This window comes from Sphaerodactylus townsendi, linkage group LG08 (assembly GCF_021028975.2).
Source record: "Sphaerodactylus townsendi isolate TG3544 linkage group LG08, MPM_Stown_v2.3, whole genome shotgun sequence".
NCBI classification, from domain to species: domain Eukaryota; kingdom Metazoa; phylum Chordata; class Lepidosauria; order Squamata; family Sphaerodactylidae; genus Sphaerodactylus; species Sphaerodactylus townsendi.
In genome coordinates, this window is record NC_059432.1 from 23,304,602 (window position 1) to 23,325,829 (window position 21,228).

The 21,228-nt window shown below is 42.4% G+C and overlaps 1 protein-coding gene across 1 annotated transcript in view; it reads right to left on the reverse strand.

The window, feature by feature from the left end:
* CTNNA3 (catenin alpha 3) overlaps positions 1-21,228 on the reverse strand; it is an 892,356-nt gene that overhangs the window by 73,509 nt on the left and 797,619 nt on the right. The window contains exon 15 of the mRNA XM_048506869.1: positions 8,580-8,621. Within this exon, the coding sequence (XP_048362826.1) occupies positions 8,580-8,621 (42 nt within the window). The remainder of the gene's footprint in view (positions 1-8,579; positions 8,622-21,228) is intronic.

A 21,228-nucleotide genomic window follows, 5' to 3' on the forward strand; every position in this document is an offset into this window, starting at 1 on the left:
ATTAATTCAAGGAATTGGCCATTGTGCAGAAAGCCCCTCATGGCCTGTTACATGTTTGTTGGATGTTTCATGCTATTGGAGTGCATTGCCAAAAAGGCAAGCTATAATAAAGATATCAATGTATTGTAATAATGAGTGAAACAATTATGATCTAAGAGGCACAACCGATAAACAAACAAACAAACAAACAAATAACTAGTTTATACAGTACATAAGAGAATGCATCCATCTATTATTTATTCACCCTGCTTCCTCCAAAGAATTCAGAGAAACATATATTATTTTCTGTCCTTATTTTAATCTCACAAAAACCCTGAAATGAAGATTAGGCTGAGCATCTGTGACTGGCTAAGCCAGTTAGCAAGCTTTACCTGACGTAATTTCAAAAACATCAGATAGAGCAGCTTCACGCACTCAAAGGCATGGGAGGAAGAGGGCCCACCAGTCCTCTTCAGTGGCTTGAAGAGGGGGGACACACAGGAGCTGCTGGAGGTACTAAATGTGACTTCTGTGAGCATACTCATAAGTGGGGTTCAACCTAGGAGTCACAGCATAATCCTACTTTTCTTTTAAACGATCTGCTCTGTATCAAACAGAAAATATAACATTTTTGTCCATCCACCCCTCACAGCCTATACTAAAATACATGTTAGAACCCCTTAATTTATAAAGGAAACTACAGGAAAGAGCACTGTAGATTACATGGAGGAAGCTATGCCTATAATATTTATTCTAACATATATTTTTTTACTACAGACTACAATGCATGGATAGAGCAAAGTGTAATTTTTTTTCTGTTTGATACTAAACACATAGCAACTTTTCTTAAAGAGAAAAAGGGGACTTTGATCCATACTCGTACCCTTGATTTTTAAACGTTTTATGCTGCTTGTCCTGTTTTATGGTCTTTATCAGAATCATCATTTGTTATGGGTCACCTCCAATGTGTTGATTTTAATCACTATTTTAGGGCATTCCTAGCTCTGAGTCAATTTATCATTGTTCTACTTGACATACTGAGTGAATGATATATTCATCATTAAGTTGCCACCAAAGAAGACTTGGAACATGTTGGGAGTTTAATGATTCATACAAACCCTTGAGCTTTCCTGTTCCCTTCATTCCCTGTATTGGAACCTGCTATTGTTTTAATTTTCTGTCTTCCTGTAGTTTTGAATGACTGAAACCATTATGGTTCACTGTGATCCAACCAGTTAATGGGGCAAGACTATTTGGGCCTATCTTTAGATTTACTATGATATACCTTGCCCATACATTGTATGTGATATGTGAACAAAGAGGTTTCACAGCCCTCAGCAGTATTAACTTTCACAGCTGTTATGAGCACTACAAGATTTTGACAAAGAGGTGTTATACAGAAATGTGAGGATGTAGCAAAGAACAAATAAATAGCTGTTCCCCAGAGAGGACTCTGGGAATCTGAGGCAGAAGATAAGGAGGAAGCTGAATAAATTTTCCTTAGAAATTCACCTCAGTTTACTGTCACCAGATGTCTCTCTGTGTTTTAAAGAAGTGAGAACATGTATTTTGAGAGAGAGAGAGAGAGAGAGAGAGAGAGAGAGAGAGAGAGAGAGAGAGAGAGAGAGGGGGGGCGATTGGTTGTGGGGGGGACAAAAGAGAAGGAAGAGGAATGGTCCTGTGGAGGAAGAGAGAAAGAAAAAGAAGGGTGGATTGGGTTGGGGAAGAGAAAGAGTGTGAGGAGGTGGGGGCAGAAAGTGGGAGGAAGGAGTGATGGAGTAGGAGGCAGAGAGAGTTATGAATAGGGGGCAGAGGGAGTGACAGGCATGGGGGAGAGAATAAGAGAAGGGGTGGCAGAATGGAAAAAGAGTGAAAGGCAGAGAAGTAGGGATAGAGGGAAAGAAACAAAGACAGGAAGAATGCTCCCTCCCCACAAGTTTCTTGCAGGTGCTTCCTTGTCTCCTATAATCTTGGAAACCAGCCTTCTCTGAGACTTCAGCAGACACTTTTCATCTTATTTCAATACTGCTCCAACCGTGTCACCTTTCATTCTCTAGCCATGTCAGTGTGGCCTTGAACATTGAACCACAGTGGCCCATGAGGTGGAGAGCTTTCTGGCTGTGAAGCTCTTGACATTATTTTTAACATGAGCCAACAGCAAAGTGAGTGAAGAAAACAGTTGTCAGGGGGTCTGGCTCTCTGACAAAAGCCTGTTCTAAAAGGCAGACAAATTCTTTATGAAAGAAATCATGATTCTAGGGAAAGGGCAAGAAGTGTCAAAACTGGCTGTTACACTCAAGGACAGTGGGGCTACTTGGAGACTGCATTGTGCATGTCAATGCAGTTTCAAAGCAGAAAAATATCAAGAGTGAGAAGTAGACGAACAAGCCAGAGCTGTTATAAAATCATGGCATACCTCTTTTGCAGAACAAACATGTTATTGGGAGAATTGTCAAAGTTACATAAAGGTGGATTCTACATGGCATAAATATAACAACCTTAGGACATTATATATATAGCATTTTGGGAAAGAACTTCTCACAGATCTCTTCCTCCAAAAGACTCAGGCTTAACAACGGGTTAACACTAAATCTTCAAAAATCTGAGATCGTACTGTTCTCAAGATCCTGGAAGCCATCTCGATGGCTATTAGGAGGCCATCAGCTGGAACAGGTCAAATGTTTCAAATATCTGGGTCTGCACCTTCATTATAGAGGAGGCTGGGTTAGCCATAGAGACCACACGATCATGAATTGTGAGACCAGCTTCATGGCCATTATGCACTTTTTTTATAAGGGCAAACAATATATATCTGCGGTTCTATACAGAGTCCCACTTTGGATAGGCTCCTGGTCTAATTCAGTTGAGCACAATTCCTGTATAGACTCCTGGGTATGCCTGACTGTGTGCCCTGCACCACTCTGTGCCTTGAAATCAGACAGCATCTACTGGAGACAAGGGCTTGGCTTGTCACATTCCAATTCTGGCTACCTCTGTGTTTCAACTGTGAAGCCACTACTCTGATCAATAAGTCACTACAGCTCTAGGGAAAGGGCAAGAAGTGTCAAAACTGGCTGTTACACTCAAGGACAGTGGGGCTACTTGGAGACTGCATCAATCCGAATGGTGGGGCCATTCCTACCCCAGTTTAATTGTCTTTTTGGCTTGGCAAAATCTGATTTGGCCACCCTCCCCCACCATGACCAAACAATGATTTTTTGCACCAGCTCACAAAACACCTCCCACCCCCAGAAAAACATACATGGCTCTCTTCCCACCAACTCTCCTTCCTAATTTTGTCCTCACACCAATCCTATGAGGTAGGTTGTTAGCCTGAGAAACAACTCCAAGCCAGTGCAAGTGGGTATTAAGCATGTAAATCTCTCACAAATCACCCCCAGCAAAACATTTACCAAATAAATGTCAGCATCATCTCTCATGAAACACCTCCAGTGGAATCCACCCTCAAACAGCATCACTTTCAATGGTGTTTAAACTAGGGAGCCCAGATTCTTCTTTTAAACCTTAAAGGGAGAATCTGGAGTCCCCAGTTAAAACAACATTGAAAGTGATGCTGTTTTGGGGTGGATTCTCCCCCACCCTGAAATAGCATCATTTTCAATGTTTAAACTGGGGACCTCAGATTATCCCTTTAAGTCCATGCCAAAGGGGGTGGATTTAAAAGGAGAATCTGGGGAAATTTGAGGGGGTGCCTGCTGTCAGGGGTGCAATTGTTAAGCTACAACATCAAAATTTCAGGGTATCTTTAGGAGGCTCTCCTGATGATACCATCCAGGTTTGGTAAAGTTTGGTTCAGGGGGTCCAAAGTCATGAACTCTCAAAGGTGTAACCCCCATCTCCTATTAGCTCCCATTGGAAACAATAGGAGATGGGGCACCCCTTTTGGAAGACCATAACTTTGGACCCCCTTAACCAAACCTCACCTAACGTGGGTGGCATCATCAGGAGGGCCTCCCGAAAAATCCCTGAAATTTTGTGCTGCTAGCCTAGGAACTGCTCCCCCTGCAAGCCAAAAACTGAAAAAACACTAAAAAATACAAACAAACCACAAACAAACCAGAAATTTTTGTGCCCTCCACTGGGAGGGGGCACCCGGGTACATGGGGTACCCCATGTCCCTAGGCACATACGCCACTGGATGTAAGCGCTATAGTATAGAAAATGGCTGTAACTGAGAACCAAAATCTCAGAAACAGAGAACTGGAAAACAGAATGGCCCCTGAGATGGTAATCTGTTTTCTAAACTGTTATAAAAATTGGGTTCCCCCCCCCTCCATTTGCTAGTAGGATTTAACTGATTTACAGCCCAATCCAGAGTGGGGGTGGGGCTGAAAGGTATTGTGGAGGCAATGGGCCCCTAGGCCAACAGAAATGCACTCCTTGGAGCACTTACCCCAGCAGTGGGAAATCCGCTGGTGGGTGGCCTCTGCAGCCTCCTGGGATTCCCTTGACATGACACAGAGGACCATGTCAGCACCCCCATGCCTCCTCCAGCTCTGCCAGCATAGTGGCAGGGGAGGGAGTTCCAGAGGAGTGGCCAAGGGTGGAGTCAACATTAGTTGGCTTCCACCCCAACACTGCCTCCTGGAATGCCAGTGCCTGGGGGACTTATGCCACACTTGTGGATTGTGTAAGCCCACTGAGCCCAATGGAGGGCTTTTCCATGGCAGGGAGGCTTTTCTTTTGCCTGCCTGTGCCCTCTGGAGGCAGCAAGGCAGTGCCATAGCAGAACTGTCTCCTGCTGGCCTAGGGCTCTGAATTGGGCTGCCCCTGTTTTCAGTATGGACAGATCATTTATGTGATACATAAAATGCTCAAAGAAAGTCATCATGGGAAATTTATGCAGTTATTTCTGTCACTGCCTAACTTATATTCATGTAGAACAATGATGCAGCCTTTCATTTGGAAAGTATTTTGGAGAAAGACCTTGTTTGCCTTCTCTTCCAAGAACAATGTGACAGTGGTAATTTTAAGGCATAATTCAGACCCAAAAGGGCAGCTGTGCTAGCTTAATTGCCTAGTGTTTAATACCATATTGTTTGGTTATTCTTGTAGAAAATCATCTTTTGCACAGTCATCTCATTTCCACACAGTATGTAGTAAGAGCTGCTGAAATTCAAGCACAGTTAAACCCTGGGGAATAAAGCGATTTGGGTTTTATAGTGTTACTTTAAAAATACAGATTTATTTTTCAATGTGCGTCATAATATTGTATGCTACCCTAAGAGGTTTCATCCCGTCAGCATTAATCCAGGTCAATAAAAAGGGGTAATCAAGTATGCCCTGATGCAGCACAACCAGCATTCATTTTATGCAGAGTCTGATTCTGAGTGCAGGGAGCAACACAGTGTTACTACTACCTGTCCCTACATCCATTTGGGAAGAATTGTGTTCCTGTGATTGTTCTTTCATCTGAGCAGGAGCAGCTGCCAAAATGCAGTGCAAAAGGGCATTGCCTGTTAGGTTTCTCTTCTGCTGCCAGCTTTCCAGGTTGGACACTTTTCCAACTTCGTTTCATGCCCAGTAGCAGAGGAAATTATACAGCAAACGAGTTCGTTTGAATGAGCATCGGCTGAGGGATAATCCTCAAGAACTTCCACACAGATCCCTGTAAAAGCACCTAATGGGATGCATGGATCACAGATGATAGCCAACTTGACTACTTCGCCAACAGTGTTACCACTGTTGATCTGAGCAGATTCACCTGCTGTCTTATAATCAGAACAGACTTGCAATTCTAATGTGTTGTGCCTTGTTAGAAATAGAGATCTTGTTACTGGCACTTTTGACAACTTTGTACCAATTGTTTTACTATGTGTGCTAGAGGTTTTCCACCTCTACTGTTCAGGCATCGCTGCCAATTTCTGATCTTGGGTGATATGTTCAAATTCCAAGAGGTTCCAGCCAATGAGAGGCCACAGAACCTCTGTGACAGGGGAGAGAAGAGGAGTTAGAGGGAAAGAAATGTGGTCAGCTCCTCAGATAGTGTTAAGCTTGGGCTGGAGGCTTCGTTAGTCAGTGCTAGAAATAGACAGGCTAGTGTGCTGTGTGGTTTCCGGGCTGTATGGCCGTGTTCTAGCAGCATTCTCTCCTGACGTTTCGCTTGCATCTGTGGCTGGCATCTTCAGAGGATCTGAAGCCACAGATGCAGGTGAAACATCAGGAGAGAATGCTGCTAGAACACGGCCATACAGCCCGGAAACCACACAGCAGTGATTCCGGCCGTGAAAGCCTTCGACAATACATTAGACAGGCTAGTCTTTGGAAACTGAGAGATCTGGGTCCTCTTATTCTAGTCAGAAGGTGGGAGAGGTGTTGTAGAGAATACAAAGATACCATTAGGCTATCCAAATCATCTAAAATGGCCAAATCGCAGCCTATTCAGGTGTATTTGAGGCATATTTGGTCCAAATACATTATGCCCGAATATGAGCCAATCTGAATAGAAAATATTTGGATCGCCTTGTATATATTCGGCTGCATTTGGGGATCGTTTCAATGATCCTTGAATGCTGCTGCTTCCCCTCTTCCCCCGGCAAGTGTCTGGAAGGCGGAGTTCCTTTAAAGATTCCCAGCTTGCAGGTACTTGCTGGGGGAAGGTGGGTGGATTCTCTGTGAAACTAAAGAGAGTCCATCATACTTCCCCTTCCAACAAGGGAGGCTTGGGGTTCCTCTTTCTTTCCAATCTTTTTCTCTTTTCCCCCCAAGCACTTCTGTCACTTCTATGCCATGTCGAAGAGAGAGAAGCGCTTGGGAGAAAGAGAGAGGAAGACTGGAAAGAGAAACACCAAGCCTCCTCTTCAGCAAGGGAGCCTTGGTGATTCTCTTTCCAATCTTTTTCTCTCTTTCTCCCAAGCACTTCTCTCGCTTCTGTGCCATGCCAAAGTGAGAGAAACGCTTGGGAGATAGAGAGAGGATGACTCGAAAGGGAGAGAATGGGGGGGGGGGGAGTGGATTTTTAATTTGAACTCCCTTTAAATAAAATACATTCTTTAAACATTGTTTAAAGGGAGTTCGTGGCTTGAACTCCCTTTAAGCAATGTTTAAAGAGGAAAAAAACCCTAAAGAATCCACACACACCCCCGAGAATCCTCCCAATACTTAACTTGGGGTGCCTGTCAGGGGCTCATGTTTTAAGCTAGCAGTACCAAAATTGCAGGGCATCATCAGGAGACCATCCTGATGACACCACCCAGTTGTGGTGCAGTTTGGTTCAGGGGGTGAAATTTTATGGACCTTCAAAGGGTAGCCCCCATCTCCTATTAGCTCCCATTGGAAACAATGGGGATGGGGCACCCTCTTTGGTGGCCCATAAAATTGGACCCCCTGAACCAAACTGCACCAAACTTTGGCAGCACCATCAGGAGAGTCCCCTGAAGATACCCAAAAATGTTGGTGCCACTAGCTTTAACAATGCACCCCATAGGCCAAAATCCGAAAAAACACAAAAAAACAAAAACAGATGGACTCAAATTATTTGGGATACCTGAGTATGATATTCACCTTATTCGGGCATACAGATAATTTTATGCCTGAATAATCCCGAATCTGAATTTTACCAAATATTTTCGTTATTGCTCAACCCTAGGAACATGTATAGTAGGTTGGGAATTTGTGGGAGGATCAAGACAGGATCTAAAGATCAGCTAATCCTATCTTCCGAGACTGGACTGAGGATGTGTGGGGACTAAAATAGGTGACATCTACACCAAGTACTTTTGTCACAGTGTTAAAGACAGTGGTGAAGGGACCAGCTACACCAGAGAAAATCCCAGAGAAAATCAATCCATCAGTCTCACTTGGAGAAGCAGCCTGCAGTGTGTGGGTGCGTGTGTTACAGCAGAAATCTTTAGGGAATTGTGACCTAGCTGAGCTGGGAACAAATAGTTTTACACCATGTTACTTGCCACCCAAAAACAAGCCTTTTAACACTTCTACAGAAGAGATGATAAAGTTATTGTTATTTTGTTAAAGGGAAGTATTTGTGGGAGGAAGTACAAATCTCCTCAGAAATTGGTGCTGCTCTCCCCACAGATCTACTAGGTAACTTCAGGCCATTTTCAAGTGAACAGGCTGCTTTTTCCAGCCTGCACTTTCAGGCTGGACTAAGGTAAGTGAGGGGAGCAGGGGGGGTGCTGCCAGCCCCCCCCCCCCCCGAAAACACAAAGTGCGCACCGGGAGCAGTATGGCCCAGCTATGCCGCTGGGTATTAATAAAGTGAATAAACAAACCTATGTGAGCATTTGGTCATAACTACACTTTTACCTGCTAAAAGGTCCAAGCCTAAGACTTTGAACAGCTGAGAATTTTGGGTTAAGGCTTTTTTCCATTATGTATCTATGTTTAAAATACAATTTGGCATGATACATAGACAAAATGAGGAGACATTAGAGCAGTGGTGGCGAACCTTTGGCACTCCAGATGTTATGGCCATGCTGGCAGGGGCTGATGGGAATTGTAGTCCATAACATCTGGAGTGCCAAAGAACCGAACCACTCCCTCCTAGCTGATAGAAAACAACAGCCCCAGCCTTTGCTCCCTCACTGACTTTTAGGTCAAATTGGTTATGTAATACATACCCTGTCCAGTTTTCCACTTCCAGCTTGAATACTGAGTACTGACTGCGTACATCACACATTCATCCTCAATGCTCCGGATACATGCTTCACAAGCTCTTCTGCAGTCCTGGGAAAATAACATGAGATAAAAAAGAGATATTACTCTTAGGGACAAACTCATTTCCAGTCTGGAAACATCCCAGGTTCTTTTTTCTGGACTTCTGAGGTTCATCTGGTAACATGGGTGCATGCTGGTCTCACCCTGGTCCTAATAAAGGCATCTTTGGCATCTTCTTCCTTCTTCTACCGAACATGATCAGACAGGAAAAAATGTAGAAGTTCAATAACATGCTAGTTCTCCATGACCCTGTATGTATACAGCATGTTCAACATTCGATTACCTGGGTACCAAGGTAAAATATATGTGTCCAGTCTGTTTTATCCTGTATTTTTCATTTTATAACTCTTGATTTTTTGTTGTCCAGTTGTACACACAGCAATTGTATATCGTCTTTCTCTAAATACAATACTGTATTTCCATTTGTTTACAGAATCACAAGATATTTTATTGTTTACCTATATATCTTGTTCCCCACATTAAGACCCCCTCTGCCTGTGGATACTTAAATCTGCAGATGGGGACCCCCCTAAGTCTACAAAAATCTGAAGAATTAAAAAATAGAATTATTGGGCCAGTTAAATTCCCCCCATTTAAAGAAACTGTTGATTGTGAATATGCAGACAATGCTTTTACCCATTCAAGTGATGGTTGCCATCTCAAAATCAACACTGGGCCCATTGTGACTTCAGTTTGGCTGGGAGGGGCCTCTTTCACTTGCCCGCCCAAAGCTGTGCAGGTGGTGAGGCTTACAATTGACATGGCCCCATTCTCCCCAGCTTGCCTTAAGCTATGCTAGGCGCTTTCCACACACACACGGAAACGCACCTCCACTGGCATTAATTATGCCAGTGGGAGGCTTAAGGGAGATCGGCATTGCAGCCCAGACTTTCCCCTCAGCCAGAGAGGCAGCTCCATAAGGAGCCACTCTGGTTGCCCCCCTCAACTCACTGTCCCATCCAGCGTCGCTCTGGAGGACTGCAGGACCAGCCCCCTGCCCTCCAGGGGTCAGAGGGCAGCATGGGCAGCCCTCTGCAGCCCTCCAGAGTGATGCTGGATGGGACGGTGAGTGGAGGGGAGGGGGAAAGCAGTGTCTTCCCGCCAGTGCTGTTCATTGAGCAAGGCTTACAGCAGCAGCTTCACGCCGCTCCTGGGCAGCCAGGACGGTGCTGCTGCATCCTCCTGTGTGATGCAGCAGAGCCTCCTGTGCAAACAGCAGACCAGGGGCGGTGTTTTTGCCATCCCTGGGCCCGCTGTATATCACCCGTGCAGAAAGGGCCCTAGACAGACAGGCGAGCAAGCAAGTGAGGGAGGGAGGCCTCCACTTCCACTCTCACCAGCTCATCCAAAAGTAGACGAAAATATCCCCAAAAACCTGGGGTGAGGAAGATGCCAGCAGTCTCTTCAAGGTCAGATGTGCTGGAAGAGGAAGAAGGAAGGGGAAGAAAGCCACAGTGGCCTTGGCAGCAAAGGCTGGGAGCCTTGCTGGGACCGGGGTTGGCAGAAAGAGGAAGATGGGGATTTGAAAAGACAACATAACCTGACCATGATGACCCTGGAGAATACATAATATTAGCAAGCCAGTAAATTGGGAACATGGAAGAATGACAATATACTCTATAAAGAAATGATCAATAAGCAAGGAAAAGTCAAATCATGGCAAGAGGAAAGAAGGGTAAAAAAAAGTATAGATGACATATTTCAAGATTCCATCCAGACTTAGAAGAAAATACTACAAAGAGGAACATTATGGGAACTATCAGATTTTGAAAAAGAGATTACAACACAGAAATGACTTTTGATGGGAAGTATATATAAGATTTTGCTGAAAGCTGAAACAGAAATGGAACATGCATGGTAAAATGGATGTAAATCTTCAAAGAGATAACTTTTCAACAATAGGAAACATTATGGACTAAAAATATTAAACTTACTGCAAGCTAAATGCTAAAAGAGAATTGGTATAAAATGTGTTTCAGATGGTATATAACTCCTGATGTGATCAAGAAGCTGACTAAACAAAATGATCGTCTCTGCAAGAGATGTCATAAAAAGATCGGGTCCTCTTTCCATATGTGGCGGATGTTCTGTTCTCCAAGCAAAACGGTTTCTGGTGCCCTGTGCCCAGCAAGAACAGAGTGGGAGAGTCACAAGCAAGGTTTAACAGTTCAAATAAAAAGTTTAATATTTAGAAGAATGGAAACCCTAACTCCTCCCAGGGTCTGCTTAGAATAAAGTACTTGCTTGACTGGACAGTAGAAGATGTACTTTTGTTCTTTCTTTGACTGCTTGCAGGAAAGTCCACTTCTTTAAGTTCCTTGAGTCTTTATCTGGCTACTATTCTCTGTAAACCTCAACTTTGTGCTCTCTGTACACCTTTGACGTGGCAAAATACTACTGCCTCCTGACTCCCTAGGCACCTGTACTGAACTGAACTGAGTTAAACAGGGGCATTGCTAGGAGATAACAGAAAGACTGCCTCTTGGGAAACTTCTTAAAGGGGCAGGGGCTAACTAAAATTCCCTCCTTTTAGAGACTATACAGAAGACTAAATCCATGCTATCTATGAGAAACTGATACTCAACAATTAAAATAACTATGCTTCTGTGGGAGCACGACAGTGGACTTGTAAAAAAAATGAGAGTTACTGGATAGAAGTACATATGAAAATCCAAAAGATAATTAAATTTAAATTTTCTCTTATTTCAAAAATGATGTTATTTAATATCTTATTGAAAAACCTTCCTAAGAAGCTTAATAAACTATGTTATTAACTGCAACAACTGCAGAGTTTAACAATTGCGTCCTTTTGGAAATTCAATAAAGACCTTACTACAGAACTTTGAGAAGATAAAATCAGAGAATATGCTATAATGGCCCAACTAACAAACTTTGTAAATAGACAGGCAAAACATGAAGTTGATGAGAGATGGGAACTTTATTTCTTAAATGAAGCTGAATAGAACATGTAAAAATAAAAACAACTGAAAGATTATTAATCTGATAATGATTAAGATATAAGAGATTGATCAATAAAGACAGTGTAGATGGTGGATAGAAAATAGTGATTTAAAAATTTCATTATGATTTCTTTGATAATATTACAATGTCAGATTAGGATCCACTATGTTATGAATCATAGAGTTAGAAGAGACCCCAAGGACCACTGAATCCAACCCCCTGAAATGTAGGAACACATAATCAAAGAACTCCTGACAGATGGTCATCCAGCTCTGTTTAAAAACCTCCAAAGGAGACTCCATCACATTCTGAGGTAGTGCATTCCACTGTCTAACAGCCCTTACTGATTACATTAATGCAGTTTTGCATAGATGTACTGTGCTCCTTTTTGCTCTGTTTTGAACTCTTTTTGTTTCATATCTTGTTTCTATGTCTGTCAATTATACTGTGAAAATTAATTTTAAAATACTACAAAAAATAAATTGGGCACATGCAGCACCTATGCAGCCTGCCGCCATATTGAAAGCCACCATTGTGTAAATGCAAAACCTTTCAAAATGCTGGCCTTGTTAATGAATTGTCGAAGGCTTTCACGGCCAGATTCAACTGGTTCGGGTGGGTTTTCTGGGTTGTGTGGCCATGGTACCAGACCATGGCCACTCAGCCCGGAAAACCCACCAGAACCAATTGGCCTTGTTAGTTTATTGTAGCAAAGTAACGCAGAAACCAAGTTGAACTTCAAGAGTAATCAAGTTTATTTCTGTGTAACCTTTCATAAATCAAATCTCACTTGTTCAGATGCATCTGTGAGGTTTGGTTAACACAAGCTTATACTGGAATAAACATACTAGATTCGAGCCCAGTAGTACATCAGAGGCCTATAAGATTTTGGAGTATGAGCTTTTGACTTTGTCACATATGCATCAGAGGAAGGCAGTTTTAACTCTTGAAAGCTCAGACCATGAAAATCATACTGATCTCTAAGGTGCTCCTAGACTTGAGCTTGTGAGTTGCCTTTGGAATTTTGACACAACAGGATGGGTGCAGCTATAGGATGGCTGCTGCAGGAGGCTGAGTTACACACAGAGAAAGCTCAAGCGTAGGGGAGAAGAGGGGTAATTTTAAAAAGAGGCGTTAAAGAGAATACATCAACACTGTTATGGCAGCTGCCATTGCAACAAAGGTACTTTAATCAGTACCACCAACCTGATCCCCAGTAGCTGATCAGATGTCCTGCTTTCCATGAGCCCGATGTAGCCCCATTCGATTTCTAAATACCCTTGGTGGGTACCAGGGAAGATAGTAAAGGGCACCATCATGCCTGTTGGGAACTCTGCTTGTGCTGAAGGCTGTTTGAAATGTTGCAGTCAGTAAACGACTGTCAGTTCCTCTCTACAATTTACACATACTCTTTGCCCATTCTTGGGGCCATATAGTAAAGCTCCAGTATTCACCCCTCTTCTGATTGCTTCTTTTTTGCTTTCTCATTTGTGCATTCTGATTTATTGTAAGGGATATTTCTCATGAACCCCCCCCCCCAATAAAGTTATTTAATTCAATTCAGTTAAGCCACTGAGACTGTGAATTGATTTACTGTAGTCCATTGGGGCACACCCAGGACCCACAGTAATGATCCATACTACGCACACAAAGCTCATATAAACACACCATCTCAAGCTGCATTCATATATGCAGGGGTTGACCCAATTGGCCTTTCTATATACAACTCTTGCAGATGCTGCTAATGTGGAGGAGACCTCTGCTGCTGGCTAATTTCCTGTTTACAGCTTTCCTGAGAATGCAGAGCTGCTGTCAGTGAACCATAATGTGCACATGAAACCAGACTAGACTGGGTGACAGAATGTAACTGTTGACCAGCTCTGCAACAGTTATAGCCAATGACAATGAAGGCTTCAAAACCCAAAGCCTGTACTTTCAAGTTTTCTTTCCATACTACAGCAACAGGAGTGGTTTCAATTTGGAAGAAGAAGCCAGCTTGAAGAAGAAGAAGAAGAAGAAGAAGAAGAAGAAGAAGAAGAAGAAGAAGAAGAAGAAGAAGAAGAAGAAGAAGAAGAAGAAGAAGAAGAAGAAGAAGAAGAGAGTTTGGATTTATATTCCCCCTTTCTCTCCTGTAGGAGTCTCAAAGGGGCTTACAATCTCCTTGCCCTTCCCCCCTCACAACAAACACCCTGTGAGGTGGGTGGGGCTGAGAGAGCACTAAGAAGCTGTGACTAGCCCAAGATCACCCAGTATGTGGGAGTGTACAGGCTAATCTGAATTCCCCAGATAAGCCTCCACAGCTCAGGCGGCAGAGCGGAGAATCAAACCCGGTTCCTCCAGATTAGATACACAAGCTCTTAACCTCCTACGCCACTGCTGCTCCTTGTGTTCTTGCAATATGCGCTTTGATGTGAGATCTCGTTTGTCTCTGTTCAACTGTGATAAATCCCCTAAAAGCAATCCAAACATTTCTCCACAAATAGATCATGTGCCTTTGCTACGTCATATGAATCAATGATTATTGAACGTTGGAAATGCTACAAGTTTCAACATGACCACACTCAATAATCAAACTTTTCATGTTCAAGAGGGTTGATCAGATACGAGCCAATTATTCCCTCTGCATACCAAACTGTCCAGTTGACACCAAATAACCACACGGCCTACCGATTTGCATCAGGTTTTGATGAAACTGTACCATGCTATTTAAACCATTTGGCAGTCATTATTGTCACTTAGATGAAGACTAACAGTCCAATACAAAGGGGGGGAGAAGAGTGGCAACTGGGAGCAGTGCGGACATGCTGCCTCCAACGAAGCAAATGGCAGCACAGGCGCAAGGGGAGAAGGAGAAACTCCCTTTTTTCCCCAGGAAAGCTCATAGTGGAAGATGACTTCCACCACCTTTTCGGGTGGTAAAATCTGCACTGCTGAAGGAGGGCATTCCCAGGCCATTTCTGTCCCCCGGGAAAGTCTCCCTTCTGACTCTTGCTCACATTATTCTTGACTGTCCAAGATATGTGGGCATTAGGAACTTCTCTCCCAGGCTGGCCCTAGACAAATCTGAAAGTGACTCTGACTGTTCTGTTGTGCAGCTTCTGTTAAACACAGATGTCATGCTCTTGGAAAAAGTAGCAAAATTTCTTTTACAAGTGACAGAACTTTCTGAGGCCTCTTCCGCACACGCAAAATAATGCGTTTTCAAGCCACTTTCACAACTGTTTGCCAGTGGATTTTGCCATTCCGCACAGCTTCAAAGAGCATTGAAAGCAGTTTGGAAGTGCATTATTCTGCATGTGCGGAATGAGCCTAAGTAATGTATACTGCTATATAGTCTTCCTGTCTGTGTTTTGAATGTACTCTTGATTTGTATTTCAAAAATGTCTGGCATTGCTCTAGAACCTATTTTTAAATGCCAAATAAAGGTTGTTGTTGTTGTTAAAAAAGTCTCCCTTCAAGCTGGTGCTGGCATTTGCAGTGGCAGCCAACCACCACAGGGGGCAGCATCCAGATTTGGGCACTGCAGTGTCTAGCCACTGAGGTAAGTCCCTGAGCACTGGTGTTCATGCCAGTTTGCATGCCACTGGTGGCATGGGTGCCAGCGCAGCCCTTCCACCACTTCCAGTGCAGCTTCAGTTCTCCTCCTTGCAGGCAGTGAGTCCTCTGATGGTGGAAGGAGTTTTGCTCCAGTGGAAGAGACATACATTTACCCATAGAAAACTCTTCACAACTGTAAAAAGCTCCATGGAAAGCTGGTGCCTTTCATTAGAGAAATGGAACACTTGGATCCAACCCAGAGTATATTTATACATAACATGTATAAATGCACATTTCATGAGAAAAAAATCCGTTCAAAAAAAGCAAAAAAGTATGAAAATGGAGTGATAGGTTTGATTCATGCAAGTGAAAAGGGAAATTGGAGTAGGCAGCAGGGAGGAGAAATTAGAAATCACCGCTACATTTTGTTTCGTTTTGCTTTGCAGGCTGGATTTAAAAGGTACCTGCGTTGTCCAGGAATGTTTCCTGTATTTTCGGATTTGAATCCAAGTGTCACTCTCAAAACAGCATCAGCTACAGTGCAGGAACACGCCTTGTCATTCATTTATCTGCACTGCTGAAGGAGGGCATTCCCAGGTCATTTCTGTCCCCCGGGGAAGTCTCCCTCCAAGCTGGTGCTCCAAGCTGCTGTATGCGTGGAGTTTCACACTGTAAATCTCCTTCCATTTAAACAGGAACAATGCTATTAAGCTGCATAAAACTTTACAGATAAGAGAGATTGCTCATAAAGATGGTAGGTGCTATATTTTGAGCTAACTAGGAAAGATTTCACCACAATTACTCTGTGCTCATCCTATTTTCAGTTTGAATTACAAATGCTGAACTAGAGAAGTATGGCTTGTATTTACAAAACAGTGGGAAAATGATAGTCTGGAATAAGCAAGCTATCTAGAATTTGTACGTTTAGGCCAGTGATGGCGAACCTATGGCACGGGTGCCAGAGGTGGCACTCGGAGCTCTCTCTGTGGGCACACACACACAGAGTTCATCATATGGGGGGCGGAAAATCACCTCCCCACACACACACACACATCTAGGCTGGCCTGGGCCACTTAGCATGACGTGTGTGCACCGTGGTGAGCAGGGAGGACTTGGCTGGTGGGCCTGGTGCTTGTGCTCCAGGTGGCTGCTGCCTGAGGTGGGGGGCGCAGAGGAGGCAGAGATGCTAGAGAGGCACAGAGCGGTGCGCATGGGACTTGCTGGAGGCTAGAGAAGGCTGGCCCCTGCTTGAGCGGTGGGGGCGGAGGAAGAGGGAGCCAACTGTTTTTTTTCTAAACTAAAACCTCAGCATTCAGATTAAATTGCCGGGTTGGCGCTTTGCGATAAATAAGTGGGGTTTGGGTTGCAATTTGGGCTCTCGGTCTTAAAAAGGTTCGCCATCACTGGTTTAGGCTCTAAGTTTGAACAAATGATAGACGTACCTGCGCTACTTAGGACAAAAATTTGACAGAATGGAGACTAAGTATACAGCAAACCTAATATGACCAAATGAACAAAATCAAGAAAAGATTTGGGTGCTGTGTGGTTTCCGGGCTGTTTCCTCTGAAGATGCCAGCCACAGATGCAGGCGAAACGTCAGGAGAGAATGCTGCTAGAACACAGCCATACAGACCGGAAGCCACACAGCACCCAAGTGATTCCAGCCGTGAAAGCCTTCGACAATACAAGAAAAGATTTCTTGTAATATTATACTGTCATTATTGTTACAAGCTAAACACAAGAAACAATGATAAACCAAAGTTAATTTTACTCCTAGCCCCTTTCTGCACATGCAGAATAATGCATTTTCAATCCACTTTCAATGCACTTTGAAGCTGCATTCTACTGTGCGGAATAGCAAAATCTACTTTCAAACAATTATGAAAGTGGATTGAAAGTGCACTATTCTGCATGTGCAGAAGGGGCCTTCAAGAACTAAACCCCTTCAATGCAAACCGTTGAAAGTCCTTATTAAAGTGAATGACGTTAAAGTCCACAATAAATTCCCAAAGCAAAATCTTTTAAGCTTCTCAGTATTGAAATCAAAATCTTTTTAAGCTTCTCAGTATGGAGTTTACAGTAGCTGTACACTGTGTAACCAGGGAATGAGCCTCCAAATCAGTGCAGCAGCTGGTGCAAATACAAGCAGAACGCCAAAGCAAAAACTTTTTTAGCTTCACAGTGTTGAGTTTACAGTTGCTGTAGGCTGCATTATCAGGGCATGAGTTTCCAATCAGCACAGCAGCTGTTATGAATTCAAGCAAAACGCCTTGCTGGAATTCCGGATAATGCCCACTTTGGAAAATCCCTTTGGAGGGCTTAAATTATTTATCTATAAGAAAGGCATAGGAACTGACAATATATCTTATGCTTGCACAGCTCAATTAAAGTAAATAATGAAAAGAAATGAGTCAAAGAAAATACCTTCAGATCAGCAATGCTTACATGCACTCTCAAATAGCTTGCCTCTGTCTTATCAAGAAAGAGAAACACTCCCTTTAAATACCTTCAGTAAACCAATTCGGTTCAGCAGGGAAATGATAATGCAATTTCCTGGATTATTAGAATACTAAACTAATGGAATATTAAACACATAGTTACAGCACGTACCTATCACAAAAATAAAGTTACAAAAATTAAGTCAGATCCCAACTGGAGTAACACCTGAAGGGGAAATGGATTATAACTTATGAATATAGAACTGTAAAAGACGTCCAATTGTAAAAGATGTCCCTGGATAGAAAATTGCTCTTGTCTGTCCTGCAAAGTGGCTATCACAAAAAATCTCAGTTCTTCAGGTTTGTGATTAAATTAGGGTTGTGAATAAATAAAATGGGAAAACAATGGAGCTTCCAAAATTTCATGTGTTCAGAAATCCTCGTTTTAATGCAGTGGATAGACTTATAAATGTGCAAGGGCAGATGGCTACATAAACAGCAAATTTAGTATTGCCATTGGAGAAACATGATATCGCCTTTCTATAGCGAAGGGTGCGATGAATGAAGTTCAAGTGTCAATCTGCAGGCATTACAGCGGCCGCATTTAAAACGACCTTTCGCTATCAGAGTTGCTGTTTCCCTGGGTCTGAAATCAGATCTAATCATCATATCTCCAATCATTTTTGAACATCTGAATCCTAACAAAGGTAAATCTTGACATCCAAGAACATCTGCTAAAAGTGGCTGGTATCTGAAAATAATAAGCTTAATCTGCTGGCTTACTTGTGAAAATGAAAAGCCACAAAAAATTCTATTGGCAGTTTGTTTGACTTTCTTCTGGAATAAGGGTCTTCTTTCAGTAGAGTCAGCTCTTATATGCTTCCTTGATAATACAGCAAGGAAAATGATTATTTAGAAATCTTCTACTGTGTGATCAGGGGTTTCTTTTGTAATCTTTAGCTCAAGTGCAATTTCTCTTGGCTCTTAAAAATAAACCCAAGGGTAAATTATGTTTAAAGTGGTAGGAATACTGGGCATGGAAATGCACATAGACATGCCTATCAGTTTGTTTCCTATAAATGTAAACAAATAATTTATTATTAGAGTCAACATTCATCAATGCATCCAAAAAAGGAATTTTTTTGCAAGTCAAATGACTGGTGAATTTTATGCTGTGATGTGAGATATTAGCTCAAGTCATAAATGGCATCTGTGGAAATAATAAATAAATCATCAATAAATCTCTAATAATGAAAAAGTGAGCATGAAAAAATTACCTTACCATAATTTTTTTTCAAAATTAACCATAAACTAATTGGCCAAACTTGAAGCTACAGCAAAAGCTCATCAAATTATCTTTGATTTATGAGTAATATTTATTATTAATCCAAAAGATTTTTTTGTCCAGAACTAAGCCTAATAATTCTAGTAAATAATGGCTGATTACACACAAGGTGTCTGATGTGCAATGAGGGCGAATGTCCATCACAGCAAGATTTTTGGTGTATGGATGTATTTCCTCAAGCCCTGCTTTCACTTTCCATTTTCTCCACAGCAGGTGAGACCACTTGTAGCACAATTTTAATTTTCTTTGCCATCAGAGCAGAACAGATTTGCAAGTGAGCAACACCTCTGCCCCAGACCTCTTCCCTCTGTCCACAGCCAGCCAGCCTGCCTAGCCTCAGCCCTCCCACCTCCTCCGGCTGCTTTGCACGCCTTTCCCCTCATCCCCTCCCTGTTGTAGACTCCTTCCTGTTTCTTCTCCTGCTGGATTATTTTTATTTGGTAGAACTGTTAGCTATTTTTTTTTTAGTTCAGAGAACTGGTTGTAATCCCACCACTGAGTCCCACCACCGGAAGTTTGAAACCGGGTGTTAAATTATTCATTCCACCACTGCATATATCTATATGGTAACTAGAGTTGCCATAAATATATTGTAACGAATAATATTATTTTTACATTAATACATCCCTATAAACACCCAATTTGCCTGTGCATAGTCCCCCATTGTCCCTATTCCTTCTCACTGATCAACAGACTGGGTCATCTCCAGCCCTCCTAATTTTACAAACAAGCAATCGATTGTTTCAGACCACACTGGGAAAAGGCCAACGGTCTTGACGGCATTTTCACCACATCAGGAAAGGGACAATCAGGAACCTTAGCTTAGCAAAAGGTGGTTCAGGTTGTCCTTGGGCGGATTGCTTGCCGCCATTATACCATAAACACTTCCTACCATAGAAGACAATCAGTGATCATGCAAAGTGTGCTTTTCTGTAATAGTGCACCTTTTTATATTGATATTTCGATATATCAATATGAGAATCTAAAAATTAAATTACATTAAAAATTAAAGCACACATGCACGATAGAGAACTCATGAAAACAAGCAGAAATTGCAGAACTCATCCTCCTCTGGCCATAAGCAAAAGGTCAGTTGTTGGGCAATGCATGCCCTGCTGCAAACAGGGCAATGGGTAATAGTGCCAAACAATATCAAAAATGCCCTGAAACAAAGACTCCATGGCAAATTCTCTTTGGGATCATGGGAAGCTTGCCATACATAATCAACCAATGTGTAGGAGGAAATAAATCTGTCTATCCAGGCATCTTCAGCTGCCATTGCTACCTCATCATGTGGAATGTTCACGTACAATGCATTGACTTCTAACATGAGTAAGACTGATCCACGAGGTATAGACATCCTTTAAATTTGGGAAATTAGATCTGAAGTGTCTCTAATGTAAGAATCCGCAGTTTTTACAAAAAGTTGCAGAAAATAATCTCGGTATTGAGATAGTGGTACAAGTGCTTAGTTGGAACCTGAAACTATTAGAACATAAGAACATAAGAACAAGCCAGCTGGATCAGACCAAAGTCCATCTAGTCCAGCTCTCTGCTACCCGCAGTGGCCCACCAGGTGCCTTTGGGAGCTCACATGTAGGATGTGAACGCAATGGCCTTCTGCGGCTGTTGCTCCCGATCACCTGGTCTTTTATTGGTTGCCCAGAAGGGATTGACTTTCCTTGTGTATTTGAAGTAAAATATAAAATATGAGAACTTGAAAGTGCTTGTTCATATAGTCTTCATTGTTAATATAGTCTTCAACAAGACCATTATGTAAAGTAACTCTCGTGACTCTTAATATAAAGTTAGAGGAATCCTGTTCTGGAAGCTTGTAGATTTGTATTATTTAACTGCGTAAACCTCCTCCAAATAGTCATCAGTATGTAGAACTATCATGCCCCCTTTGTCAGCAGATTTGATAGTGTGAGATCTATCATTTGTAAGGTGTTTTAAAGCCACTTTATATTTAGCAGGGAAATTGTTTTGGCTCATATGGGGCTCATTTTGATTCTCTAACTTCTCCAGTTACTCTAATACCACCGACTGAAAAATGTTGATGGAAGAAACATCTATGTTAGATAGGAAAGCAAATATATGTCTGAGCTTAAAGGTATTTTCCCTGGGGTTTTGTTTACCAAAAAAACTTCTCAGTTTGATTAGTGTAACCAACTTTTAAAAAATCACTGCAGGTTTGAAAAGAATTATAAAGAGGATGGGGGTCAAATCCTAAACCAAAAATGCAGACTTCATGTTGATCCTTAGTCAACA